The sequence below is a fragment of the Cetorhinus maximus genome, chromosome 10 (genome assembly GCF_964194155.1).
Source record: "Cetorhinus maximus chromosome 10, sCetMax3.hap1.1, whole genome shotgun sequence".
NCBI lineage: Eukaryota > Metazoa > Chordata > Chondrichthyes > Lamniformes > Cetorhinidae > Cetorhinus > Cetorhinus maximus.
The window spans coordinates 101,516,278-101,530,118 of NC_135888.1; the positions used below are offsets into that span (position 1 = coordinate 101,516,278).

The 13,841-nt window shown below is 43.4% G+C and overlaps 1 protein-coding gene across 7 annotated transcripts in view; it reads left to right on the top strand.

Annotated features, from left to right (window-relative positions):
• The window catches only part of LOC144685277 (short transient receptor potential channel 7), a 132,853-nt gene that overhangs the window by 112,803 nt on the left and 6,209 nt on the right, over positions 1 to 13,841 (top strand). Inside the window, exons 7-9 of one of the 7 annotated variants that reach the window (XM_078549699.1) lie at positions 6,932 to 7,127; positions 11,262 to 11,489; positions 11,810 to 11,884. In XM_078549699.1, coding sequence (XP_078405825.1) covers positions 6,932 to 7,127; positions 11,262 to 11,489; positions 11,810 to 11,884 — 499 coding nt within the window. Of the gene's footprint in view, positions 1 to 6,931; positions 7,128 to 11,261; positions 11,502 to 11,800; positions 11,885 to 13,841 lie in introns of all 7 variants that reach the window. The other 6 variants (XM_078549700.1, XM_078549696.1, XM_078549694.1 and 3 more) reach the window with 6 other exon arrangements.

Genomic DNA, 13,841 nt, shown 5'->3' on the forward strand with positions numbered 1-13,841 from the left:
TGGAATACTCCCCACTTGCCTGGATGAGTGCAACTCCTACAACACTGAAGAAGCTAGACACCATCCAGGACAAAGCAGCCTGCTTCATTGACGCCACATCCACAAACATTCACTCCCTCCACCACCGACGCACAGTAGCAGCAGTGTGTACCATCTACAAGATGCACTGCAGGAATTCACCAAGGCTTCTTCAACAGCACCTTCCAAACCCATGACCACTACCATCTAGAAGGACAAGGGCAGCAGATAGATGGGAACACCACCACCTAGAAGTTCCCCTCCAAGTCACTCCCATCCTGACTTGGAAATATATTGCCGTTCCTTCCTTGTTGCAGAGTCAAAATCCTAGAACTCCCTTCCCAACAGCACTGTGGGTGTACCTACACCACATGGACTGTAGTGGTTCAAGAAGTCAGCTCACCATCACCTTCTCAAGGGCAACGATGGATGGGCAATAAATGCTGGCCCAGCAGTGAAGCCCACATCCCATGAATGATTAAAAAAAAAGTTGGATGCCATCCCCTGCCAGTGGCTTTGAAAGAAATCACAGCCCTCAATTTCTTTGCCTCTGGGTCTTTCCAGGGATCAACAGGGCACCTGTGCAGCATCTCTCAGTCTGCAACACATCGATGCATAAAGGGGGTCACAGATGCCCTTACAGGAAGGTCCATCATTATGTCAGGTTTGCTCTGGATGAAGATAGCCAGGCTACAAGATTCACTGGCTTTGCCGCCATCTCAGGCGTCCCAAGAATGTAGGGTGCAAGAGACTGCACCCATGTGGCTATATGTGCTCCATGGCAGCAGCCCCTAATATTTATAAACCTCAAGGGCTATCATTCTGTCAACGTACAACTGGTGTGTGATCACCAGAAGCACATACTGCATGTTTGTGCACAGTGCCCTGGGAGTTGCCATGACTCCTACATCCTGAGTCACTACCAGGCGCCTGAGATTTCGAGGGCCCATTACGTCTGCAGGGATGGCTGCTTGGGGATAAGGGGTACCCACTGAAATGCTGGCAAATGACACCGGTGCATCGCCCTCAGAGTTGTTCTGAGGAGAGGTACAACACTGCTCGGAGCTCCACACGTTCACTTATAGACCATCGGGCTTCTAAAGATGCACTTCAGATGCTTGGACCGCTCAGGTGGCTCACTCCAGTACACTCCCAACAGGATTTCCCGCATCATCGCAGTGTGTTGTGCCCTTCACAATCTGGCAATGCAAAGAGGTGAACCCCTGCCAGAGGATGACCTGAAGGAGGGTGAGAGCTCATTGGAGGATAAAGATCCTGAGGCCCAGGAACCTCAGGAGGCTGTTGAGGGTCAGTATGAGCACGATCATGCCATGGAGGAAGGAAGACGTGGGAGACATGCCCATGATACTTTAATTGCTGACAGGTTCCAGGAAGAGTAAAGTTAAGTGAGGGAACGTGGCCACATCTTTCCTCGCCCTCAATGCCATTCCCCTTCAACTCAGAGGATATCCACCCACTTGCAGCAAGAACGAGTCATGCATTGACACTTGCACGTTCTGACTTTATGAATCACCAGACCATGATCTCTGCTTTGGTCCGTGGGGCCATGTGAGTGAGCTCACTCTGGGAACTGAGTGCCCGGTGCGAGAGAAGACTTGAAGCCTTTGCCACTATCTAATGATGCAAACACTGCTGTGACTGAGATGTGGACATGCCTAGGGATCTCCTCCTCCTGTACATGTCCTGTCTTCTGCCACTACCACTGAGGAGACACAAATGCTGCTAGAATATCATTGCTGATAAGCTGCCCTCACTCAATGATGTTCCTTGAGGAAGTAGGGTTAGACATGCTTACATCACACACTTCGAATAATGATTTAAACACATCTCTCTGGCATCACACAAGGGGTGCAGATACTAGTTCAACTGAGGTTGACATCACAGGAATGTTAATCTCACAGTGGGACTCTATCACTGAGTGGGAGGATGGCTAAACCTCGACAGAAGAGGATTCCAGTTTACAAATTCACAACACCCTCAGCTGACCAAAACATTCACATAACCATGGAATGTATTAGCAAAAGTGCAATTTCTTTACATGTATAGCATGATCCAAAAGTGACATCAATTTTCCTTAACTTTTCTAACTCTACCGCTACGCCTAGCTGCAGCCCCGACAGCCGCAGCAGAGGTGGAGGAAGCCTGCTGGCTGCTACATCCTGAAGTCTGTGATAACCTTGGTGGATGTCCTCTGGTGGCCTGAGGCCTGGAGGGCCCTGGCCTGATAAGGGTCACCTGCTCTGGGGTACAAGCGCCCTCGGTGGCCTGAGCTGCTGGAGTGGATGGGGTCGTAGGCAGATGGGGCTGTTAGTGACTGCACACCCTCAGAGTGTCCTGAGAGGAGGCCCCCAGGGTGTCGGGCTGATGCTCATCCTCCCTGTGGGTGCTCAAGGGTCCCGTCCTGACTCCTGCAGATGATGGTTCATCTGGAGAGAGGTCAAGGTGCCTCATCCTCATGTTGCCTACATCCTGATGGTGCCCACCAGGGTGTGTGGCCATAGAGTGCAGGGCCGAGCGCAAATCCATCAAGACCTGCTGGACCAAGATCTCCATGGTGGTCGCCAGCCTTCTCACGGTGACCTTGAGGCGCTCGCACATTGGAGCCACAACATCAGACAGAACGAGGATGGACTCCTCCATCGTTCAGTCTAGCCTGCTGAATGACTGTCGAATCTCTGCCTGATGTTCCATCGCCTGTCGTTGCATCTCCAGCATTGAATTGGCAGCCCCTTCCAGAGGCTCATCATCTGACTCGGACCAAGCAGATGGCTGGACTCCAACAGCTCTCCAAGTGCCGGAGACCTGGGCTGTCCCTGCCTCTGACTGCTGCAGGACATGTCATTGAGGTGTTCTCCAGAAAGTGAGCCCAAGCCTAATCGACAGCCCTGCCCCACCGACGTGTATCTCTCTGAGTTGGTGGAGTGTGCGTGTGAGTGCTGTGATGGTTCTTCCAGAGCTTCCTCTTCAGACGTGGCCTGGGGCCTCGGACTGGTGCTCAACTGCCTTGTGGGCCTCGATCTGCTGGTGCCTAGGAAATAGAAAATAGAGTTTCAGTTAATGAGCATGAGCTATATAAGACTGCATGTGACTCACTGTGAATGTCAGGATTTAATGAAGCGATGGAGCTGTGATCCATACCAGCTGGGAGAGGCCGATCTCCCCTTCCCCACAGGAGCGATTCCTCCCCAGCCAGCTCGGGTGCTGCCTCCTCAGACTTACTGAGGGCAACGATGTTGGCCATTCCTCCCTCAGTCTGCGACCTTTCGTGCCTGTTGTATGCCAGCTTGGCCTGTACGAAGAAGAAAGAAAGGCATGTGATGAGAAGGGATGGAGCAGAGGTTGGGTGAGATGCATGTTCCCTGTGTGTGGTGAGCCCGCCCCAGAAGGGCCAGAGGATGGAGTGTGAGCAACATGATAGATGGGAGGTGGTGATGTGAAAGTCTCTATGAGAGAACCAATATTGATATGTGTCCCCTGCTAATGGTTGTGTGAGATCCCTGAAGACAGTAGCCGTTTGAGTGCATGATGCCATGATGAGAGTTTGATATTGAAGGGAGCTGAAGGATGACTTACCCTGGAGGGGCGGATGCGATCATTCAAACTCTTCCTGCACTGGATGGCATTTTGGATGCGGTTGCCAGCTGCACTGCCCTGCTCTGCAATGGCCTCCCAAGGCTGAAGCCATGAGGCTGCTGTGCTTCCTGGAGCCATCCCTGGGATACAGGACATGCCTGTGCACCTGCACTCCTCTGATCAAGGCCACGAGGGCCTGGTAGGTGAAGCGGGCTGCTGCCTTCTTCATGAGGCTTTCGGCCTTCTTCTTGTGGCTGGAAGACATCTCTGCACGTGTCCTGAGGACAAGTGGGTTGGAGAGAGTGAGATGTATGTGTTGCACTAGGGTTTAAATGCGGCACCCGGACCTTCGACCCCACCAGTTGCACAGCAGGTGGCAAATCAGCTCCCAACCCGCGAGGTGATTCGTCCCAATACTCGCCTGGGCATAATTAATGAACTTCCAAGTGCAGAATTGGGCATGAGTTCCCGCCATTCCAGCCAGGTGGATGGGCACCACCAAAACCATCTGCCACTGCACTTAGTCTCATAAATGGAAAATTCCACCCTTAGTGTCCACGTCCTGAAATCACATTTTCATTTTTCATTGAAATATTTCCAATTGATCATTGCATTTTCATAATATTACAAATGTAGACTTACCAGTATTCCAGTGCCCTACACAAAGTCAGAACATTAATAATTGAGTCATGAAGGATTATTGCCTTGCTTTACAAAACATCATGTTATTGAAAATGAGGAGGCGTTTGTTTAAACAGAAATACAAATATCTGTCCAACATCAAAGATACTGTTTAGCAATTTTTTTGTTACATTAAACTAAATTAGACCATTCGACTCATGTCATCATCTCTAAAGCATACTAAAATCTCATTAGAATTTCTGTGCCCATTCAAATATTGAATTACCTGCTGTGTATATTTTGATTCCAAGAACAGAAAGTGCCAAGGCGTATATCATTTGATGCATAGCAACTTATAAGAAATATACGAATGCTCAACTGCTAAAAGGAACATAAACAGATCTTCATTGATGTTTCTTACAATGTAACTAATTTTTACAAATTAGTTTTGTACTTACAAATACCAATACTGCACCCTCTATTAATTTTAACAGTGCAAAATTCAAATTGCCCATCTTTTTAAATGCTGCAAGTTAGTAGACTTTTTCCCTCACCAAAGGAATTAATAACTTTGTAAGATTGATTAAAGGTAGACGACTGGGGGCAGAGAAGGCTCTGGGTGGGAGGGTGATGGTGCTGGAGGGGCGGGTGGTAGAAGAATGAGTTTAAAAAGCAGTCCATGGGTTGGAAGCAAGCACAACATTTATGATGGGTAATATCTAAAAAACAAACAGATCAAGTTCAATTTCCTCACAGAATCACAGAATTGTTACAGCTTGGAAGGAGGCCATTTGGCCCATTGGGTCTGCACCGGCTCTCTGAGCATTTTAACTTAGTGCCAATCTTCTGCCTTTTCACCATAACCCTGCACATTGTTTCTATTTAAATAGTCATCCAACCTGCCTCCACCACACTTCCAGGCAGTGCATTCCAAACCCTAACTACTCTCTGTGTGAAAAAGAAATTTCTCACCTCGCATTTGCTTTTCTAAATTTTTTTTTCTTTTTAACTATTTATTTCAAATAAAAAATTACATGACTTTTTACAAGACTTTGTTTTCTTTTTACAATAAACATGATGTGAAGCTTGCAAATTTTATAGGGTTAAGTCATATTTCCTGGATCTATTAATATTTTCTGCTTTCTTTACACCAAAAGTTTTACATTTATAAAAGTTTTACATGATACCAAAAACAATTATGCATGACTTTCAATATGCAGACAGTCAATATATCTAATGGTTATCAAGAATGGCAACTGCTTTTTCATGACTGGGGATATTAAGAAAATAAATTGCCTAAGTTAAAAACTACCAGTTGTATTTTTTTTACGAAGTATTTACATTTTTTTTAAAACTTAAAATAGTTGCTAGCTTGTATCCTACAAGGGATCCAAACCAGCAAATGCACTTTCTAATCCAGAAGTTGAAAAATTACTCCTCAGTAAACATACCCACATTAACAGTAAAATGAAAGTGCAGAGAGCTTGGCAAATGTTTGCACTTCAGGAAACTATACATCACAAACCTACCATTTGCTGTTTCATGGTGTTAAATCAGAAGTTGTGACAAATTAAACCTTGAACGAATCTAAGAAATTGGTACATGTAGTTAGTACAAGTTATATTAATAAGCTAAAAATATTTAGCATGTTTCAGCTATCTTCACGTACAGTATAAATTCCATTAGCAACTGGATAAATAAAGTGAGTCAGAACATCTTAAGAGTTGGTAACTGCAGCTTTGCATATCTCTGAAGGTTGTATCCTTTAGATGTCTGTCAGTCATTACATTTTTACATTTCCTCCTTTCTGAAGCTCTGCATGTGACACTAGGATTAACCATTAGATTGGAATACTTCAGGCTGTTAATATTAGAATGGACAGTAAACACATTGGGACTGAAAATCCACATCCCTTCTATAACTACAGTAGGACTGCAACTGAAGTCCCACAAATTAGGTGGAACCTGAATATGCAGGATCTCAGCTTTTTGTCTGTGTTTCTGAATGGCCTTCTAATACTCAGGGCCTTTCTCCAAACCAAATACATAGGAGGCCATGGGGATATTAGGTTTGCTGTTCTTTTTCCCCCGGCTTGGTGTTGAATTGGTAGGCCAGCAGGCTGAGTGAAACCAGCCGTTTTGGCCTGTCAACTGATAGACATGGGGTCCATCCGAGAATCTAGGTCTACTCACTGCCCTGGGACTCTTGGTCTCCTTCAGCAGGCTGATGAATAAGATGCACCCTGAGTTTATATGGGCATCCACCCAAAGTGTTAAGAGTAATAGACTATCCCAACTCTTTTGCAGAGTCTTAGATGACCATATCCCTGTACTTATACTGGAGTATCAGCCGCATGGGTTTTCAGCTTCATTTAATACAGAAGCTTAACACGATTCAAGTGAATGTAATTCAAATGGCATCTGAATAGAGCTGACTGCTCTATTTCAATGCTGCACAATTTTTCACACAGTGCCATTGGTTAAAACAATAAATTTATACTTTGTTCCTTAACGGTTGACTCACCAAAATGGCTGTGCTCTGATGTCTAACAAAATGCCACAGGTTATATTTTTTGTTCGAATTGTGGGTCAAGTTCTTATGTTAAAAAATGTAACATAGCATTTCAAAGACAGAATTGTATTGAAATGATATAAATTATATTGAATCATCTGTTCAGTGTTCTCTTCCATTCTTTTAGAGTTGAAGAGAGTTTCAAAACCTTATTCTGGTCGATATTTGGCTTGTCAGAGGTGATATCTGTTGTTCTCAAGTATGATCACAAGTTCATTGAGAACATAGGGTACATTTTGTATGGAGTGTACAATGTTACGATGGTGGTGGTGCTGCTTAATATGCTAATAGCCATGATCAACAGCTCATATCAAGAAATTGAGGTATGGTTTTAGAGCATTTTCTTTAGAAAATAAAGCTTCAACGTTATGGGATGTTTAAAAACTTAATTCAAATATCAGTGCATATGTGCTCACATTGAGTACCAAGCGTACAGTGCAACAAATGGATAGCTTCTCTTCATATAATGGTCGTATAAAGTGTAACTGAAACAAATAGTCATTTGAGTATTGCTGAAAAAAGACATTGTCAAAGCTTTTTGTCTTGCACTCATCAGGGCAATTCACAAGAATACCAAATGTAAAGGGAACAACAATTTATACATCATGAGAAGAGAGTGCTGATTGGTTGGCAAGTGGACTCTGATTGGTAGAGGCGTTGCCAAAAGCTTCGACAACACATGTCTTTTTTCAGCAATACTCAAATTCTGTAACTGAAACATTAAATTATGATAAGCATAATGCCAGTTATTTCTACACTTGCATAAAAATTAATGGCAATACAGAGAGGTCAGTTCAATACTTATAAGAAAAACAAAAGGTCATTAGAATTATCAATTACTATATGGAAGTTGAGACTCCATCTAAAAAAAAAAGACTGACCAGAGGCAAATTAAGGAATTTTAGGAAATCCTCTCACCCAGGTTAGTTAGCAAGATAAAATGTGACTGATCCAGACCAGAACATCCCAGATTTAATTGCCAGTCTATATTAACATAGCGGATCACATCTGGGCATAGCAGTAGCAGTTCTGCCGAAGGGCCATGAGGGCTCGAAACGTTGACTGATTTCTTCTCCGCCGATGCTGCCAGACTTGCTGAGTTTTTCCAGGTAATTCTGTTTTTGTTTTGTTTTGTATTTCCAGCATCCGCAGTAGCTTTTAGCTTTTTGTTTTTATAGCAGTAGAGATGCTAATGCTGGCCTTGGTGCTTATGGCTTAATGAGTGAACTGCAGAACTTTTACACTGCTAATTTTTTGGTTGTATCATAGGAACCTGGCATCCATGCATCAGTTCCCAAAGTCTATATTATTAAATGTGGCTCTACTACTCCAGCAGCAGAATGGTGAAATAAATGCACACTCAGATCTCCCATGGTCCATATTGAACAGATAATAACATAAAGGCACTTAAAATCTCCCAATGTTTCTACTTCTGATGATTATCCAGCAACACATATTGGAACCAGGCAATGTGTAAATGTTGGGGGAATTGTGGATCAGTCTTCTCAATGATATTCCAATAGTGGAATAACCTGCAAAACTCACTGTTGAGCTTCTATATGATGAATAGAACCTTAGTGAAATGTCAGATGGCCAGTACTCATGACATTGTGGTCTAGCAAGGATCCACTCTATTAAGGGAGGAGGAAAGAAAATGGGCAAAGAAAATGTGGCAAATGGAGAAGCTCATTAAGCTTGACAATCCTGTGTTACGATCTCTGTAGAGACTGATAACTTTAAAAAAATCAAACTTCCAATTCATAGCTAAAAGAATGACACAACAGGATTTCACATTTTAAAATTTATATTATAACAAATTACTAAAAAAAGCACTATTGACTAAACCCTATTTTCGTTTTCTAGGCAACTTCTAGGCAACTACAGAAAGGAATATTCCCCTTTTATGCTTATCACCTATCGAACTCCCCACAGCATTACAGTCTTTATAGCAAACAGTCCACAGTCAACCCCAACTTCCAATGGGTTCACATTTCCCTCTTTCACTGAGTAGTAACTTCAAGTAACCATCTCATCGCACTTCCCTTAATTTTCGGAGCGTTTCCTAAATCCACTTCCAGCAGTAAAGCTGTCCCAATGATTCTTCCCCTCTGGCCATGCCAAGATGAACCTCCCAGAATCCTTAGAGATGCATCCTGCAGCCATCTTTGACTGGAGACCATTTCCATCCTGCATCTGCCTATGGTTGTTCACAAAGCCAAGCAGTCTTCTCCCTGCTGACCACACAAAACTGCTGTCTCTCTGTGATATTCATTGATTTGTAGGGAAGCCTGTAATCTGATCTCAAAAATAGCTTCCTCTGCACTCTGCCCCATGGCAAGGTGAAACACATTGCATCTAGGTAGAAATGCTGATTAGCTATTCTTGACCCCAACTCTGTTTTATCTTAGAAGTAAATTGACAGCTTACAGCACAACTGTTTACAGCCTGATTATTTTCAATACCTTTCTGGTACTTTGGGAGATTCAAAGAATACCCATTCTGAACTCAGAGACTGCTGCCATTGTCTCCAACCATGAACACTTTACGCCATCACCCTAGTAACACAAAGTTGGCCTCCTTGTGACCTTTGATTGCCCCAGGCTTGTTGTCAAGCAGACTTCTGAACAGGTCACATGACCCCCTTCCATTTTACCTTAAATTAAAAACACGGTTCCAAAACATAACAATCTTATAAGCCTCATAATCATAACACCTGTGTATTTCTGATAGATATCTCTTCAGCCTACTTCCTCCAAACAAAACCTATTGATAAAAACAAAAAGCTAAAAGCTACTGCGGATGCTGGAAATCCAAAACAAAAACAGAATTACCTGGAAAAACTCAGCAGGTCTGGCAGCATCGGTGGAGAAGAAATCAATTAACGTTTCGAGCCTTCATGGCCCTTCGGCAGAACTGAAGCATAGTTAGGAGAAAGGAGAAATATAAGCTGGTTTAAGGTGGGGGTGGGGGGAGGAAGAGAGAAGTTGAGGGTGTGGTGATTCCTATTCGAAAATACACTGTTGCTTTTTGAGCCCATTCACATTGTTCATTTAATTTCCTTCCCTGGTAAATTATGACAAATCTTTAATCATTTGTGGGAAAAAAAGCTCTTCCTTACTTTTCTGTCAGCTCCTAACTTTCTAGTTATTAACTTGTGTCTCTTGTATTTGAAGCTCCAATTGCCTAAATCAACTTATCTTTCACATTCTTGAAATAATGTAAGAGAATTTTAATTGAAAGAATAGCCTTCAGATTACTATATTCTGAGCTTCAAATTAATTAATATGTGCATCTTTTACAACTGTTAGTCATGCTGAAAACTATTTGCTCAATCTTCATACTGAGAGGTAACAGAGTTTTCATTCATAAGTTTGGCAGACCAGGTGATAATGATATCCTTCCTGCCTTCATACAGCCATGATTTTTTTAAACTGTTTTAGTACTTATATTCCATGATGATAATGCATAAATGATGGTCCCTGCATACAATGCACTCTTTGCTTTGGGAACACTACTTTTACTTGGCTCCCAAATTCAATTTGCATTACCCACTGTTTAGCAGATTTAAAATGGTCACCATTTTTACCTCAGTTAATTAGTTGAAGGAATTCAAAAGAGCAGCACTCAAATCACTGAGTCTGCTGTTCATAGGAGGTCCTGCTATCAATCAATTTCAATAAATGAATAATTGCTAGGATTTGTATGATTAAACTGAGTGCTTCTGAAACTTGGAAACAGTGTGTCCTATCCAGGTGGAACATACTGAAGGGGGGATCAGGGAAAAGTTCTAAATAACAATATCTTTAAGTTTGCAAACCATCCTGCTAAATACTGTGAACCAGACCTTCAAGACACCATTATTATAGATATTCCTGGTATGGACAAGCTGGAAAATCTCACTTGAAGAATGGGAGAACTAGCCAAACTGCAATAAAAATCGAGTGCACAAGCAATGATTCATTCAATATTTCAGATGAGATGAAGTGGAGAAATAAATTAGCTTATGATATGAAAATAACAACTTGAGTCTTTCATACAGTAACTTGCATCCAAAGGGAAGATCCTTTCACTATCCTATACAATTAGTAACACAGGGACAGTTTTTCTTAAATTAGCTTCACATACCACAGTTCCCTCGATAATACATTATTTTTGCTTAGGTCCCTGAGAGTATCATCATGTTGAGGTAGAATTATACATAGAATTATATGTGATACTTTGAAGCAAATATAAACTTGGCTTCATAGCTTTAAGCAAGGTACTGCACTGGCACTGAATGAAAGAAGTCTGAAAAACAAGATGAACATACACAGTTGATTATTATGTTATGCACTATTTACTCATCATAACTGGAGCCAGAGTAATAGTAATGTTGAGAAATAATGCAGCCAATTCACTGCATCATCTACAATTTAACTGCAAGATATTTATCAAACTGCCATTATTTATTCATACAGGAGGATGCAGATGTTGAGTGGAAATTTGCTCGAGCTAAGCTCTGGCTGTCTTACTTCGATGAAGGAAGAACCTTACCTGCTCCGTTTAACCTTATGCCTAGCCCAAAATCAGTTTATTACTTTATATTAAAAATAAAAACCTGCCTTATAAATTTGTGCAAATCCAAGGTGCAAAGATCTGAGGGTGACCTTGAAATGGGCATGCTGAATTCGAAGGTAATGTCTGCAATTCTTTCATGTGTTTGAAAATATTTGTAAATGAAGGAAAATTACGTGCTTTCTAAACTGGCTCCTTTTCACAAATTGAAATTATTGCTACTCATCCTATGAACAAAATATTTTAATTCCAAACCTATTTCCGGTTTTCTGCTCTAAGTAAGTTATGGGGAACTTATATTTTTATGGTGCCTTATCATGCGATTAAGGACATCTCAAAGTTCCTGACATCCAACTAATTGTTTTTTTGAAATGTAGACACTTTGATTATGTAAGAAAAATTTCGTAATGACAAAACAAATTTGCATTCAATTCCATTCCAGCCAGGTCACCATTATAAATCTAATGCTAGAGGTTCAGAAGGTTGTGGTCTGAAAAAGCCTATTAGCAATCCAACGAGATATCAGGTTAGTAACTGTCATACTGTACTGTAGATTTACCCATTGTTCGCACTTTCCTCTAGAGGGAGACATTAGATTGGACTTCAAATTTCGTTCGGTAAAATACAAGAATCAAAACCAATTATTTTTAATTAATTGAAAACATCTAAAGCACAATCCCTTGTGTTGTATGCATTAATGGAATAATAAAACACAATGACCTTGCTTGAATTTGCCCTATCCTTTGTTTAAATAAATACTTGCATGTGTTTAATGCCTTATTACACCACACACGTTGTCTCAAAGTGCTTCAGATGCGTAAAACTAAGAAGTGAAATGATGGTGATTGTATAGGCAAAAACAGCTGAAAAGTGATATTCCACAAACAGTAATTAGATGAGTGACTGCTTAATCTGTTGTTGTTGCTGTTAAAGAATGTTAGCTCAGGCACATGGGGCAGAACTTTACCCTTGGCGTGCGGGATTGGCGGGGGCAGTCAGGAATCCGACCACTGCCTGCAATCGGCAGTGCTCCATGATTTTATGTGGGTGGGCCAATTAAGGCCTGCCCAGCGCAATACGCAGCCTGGAATGTGCGCGAAGGGGCCAGTGGGGGCAGGGGCATGATGTCCGCTGTGTCCAATAGCAACCTGACGGCCAATTCAAATGCTGCCTCAGCAGCCCCTGGAAGGCTGCCAATGGAGACCGTAGTGGGTGGACACGGCAGGCGGGAGGGCAGGCTGGCGGGGAGTTTTTTGGATGAGTGCCTCGCAACCCACCTGGAGGAGGTGGCAGCGAGGAGAGAAACCCTTGTCCCCAGGGGCGAGAGGAGGAGGGTCCCCCACCTTACCAAATAGGCCTGGCAGGAGGTGGTATCCAGGGTGAGCAGCCATAATGTGGTGAGGTGCACATGGATGCAGGTCCAGAAGCGCTTCAACGATCTCCTGTGATCGGGAAGGGTGAGTACCGTGTTGGCATGGGCCACTGTGCAGAGCAGTTAAGAGCTGCCCATCCCCCCCGTGGACCTCAGAGTTGTTAGAGTGTGAGTACCAAATGTCAATGAGGCAGGATCTGGCCAAGGGGGTGAGCCCTGGCTTCTTGGACTGAGTGCCTTGCGGCTCCAGGGTCACGAATCGGCTGAGCCCTGCGAGGTGCTCCTCAGGTGGGATTGGCCAGGCTGCAATGGCGCTGCAGGTAGAGAGTGGACTAATCAATGCTCCTCTGCCTTTCAGGAGAAAACATCCCATAACAATGCAGAGACTGCGGACAGGCAGGGGACCCCCTCATCTTGTCATCCTCTCGCGATACAAGCAGGAGGCCCTGGAGCTGGAGATGCGCCATGCACCTCGGTCAGGTTGGGGTGCCAGAGGAAGTTAAGAGTGCAGTGCACTGAGGTGAGAATGTTGGTTATGACTACCATTACAGTATAGTCTCTATATTGACGTGAGCCTCAAACCTGGAATCCCCATTGATAATCAAAAGAAGAGGGCACCATGATGTAAATCTCTGTCTCATCAGGGTGCCAGGCATGAACAGTGACAGTGCCATGACTTCAACTAATGACATGTCCTTCTTCTCCCTTTTAGGCTCACCAGCAATTCAGTATGAGGAGCCTGAAGGTCCACCCCTGACTCTTGAGGACCATCATGCTCACCACCCACCTGCATCATACCCTCTCTGTCAAGCAAGCACCAGTGCAGGTACCAGCACCTCGGTGGGCATAACATCGCCATGTAGTCTATCAGTGCACATTGGTGAGGGCACTTCACACTCACTTGAGGTGCAGGCGGAGGCAGAGAATGCCCAGGGCATCGGCAGTCAGAGAACTGCCGAGGACCAGGAACATGCTCAGTTGATGGCTGATGATGAGCTTCTAGAGTTGCCCCTGAGGCAGCAGATGCTGGATGTCCAGCAGGGTGTGCAGGAGGATCTGGCAAATACATGAGGGAATAAGTGCCATGTTCTCCGTTGTTGAGGGGTCCATG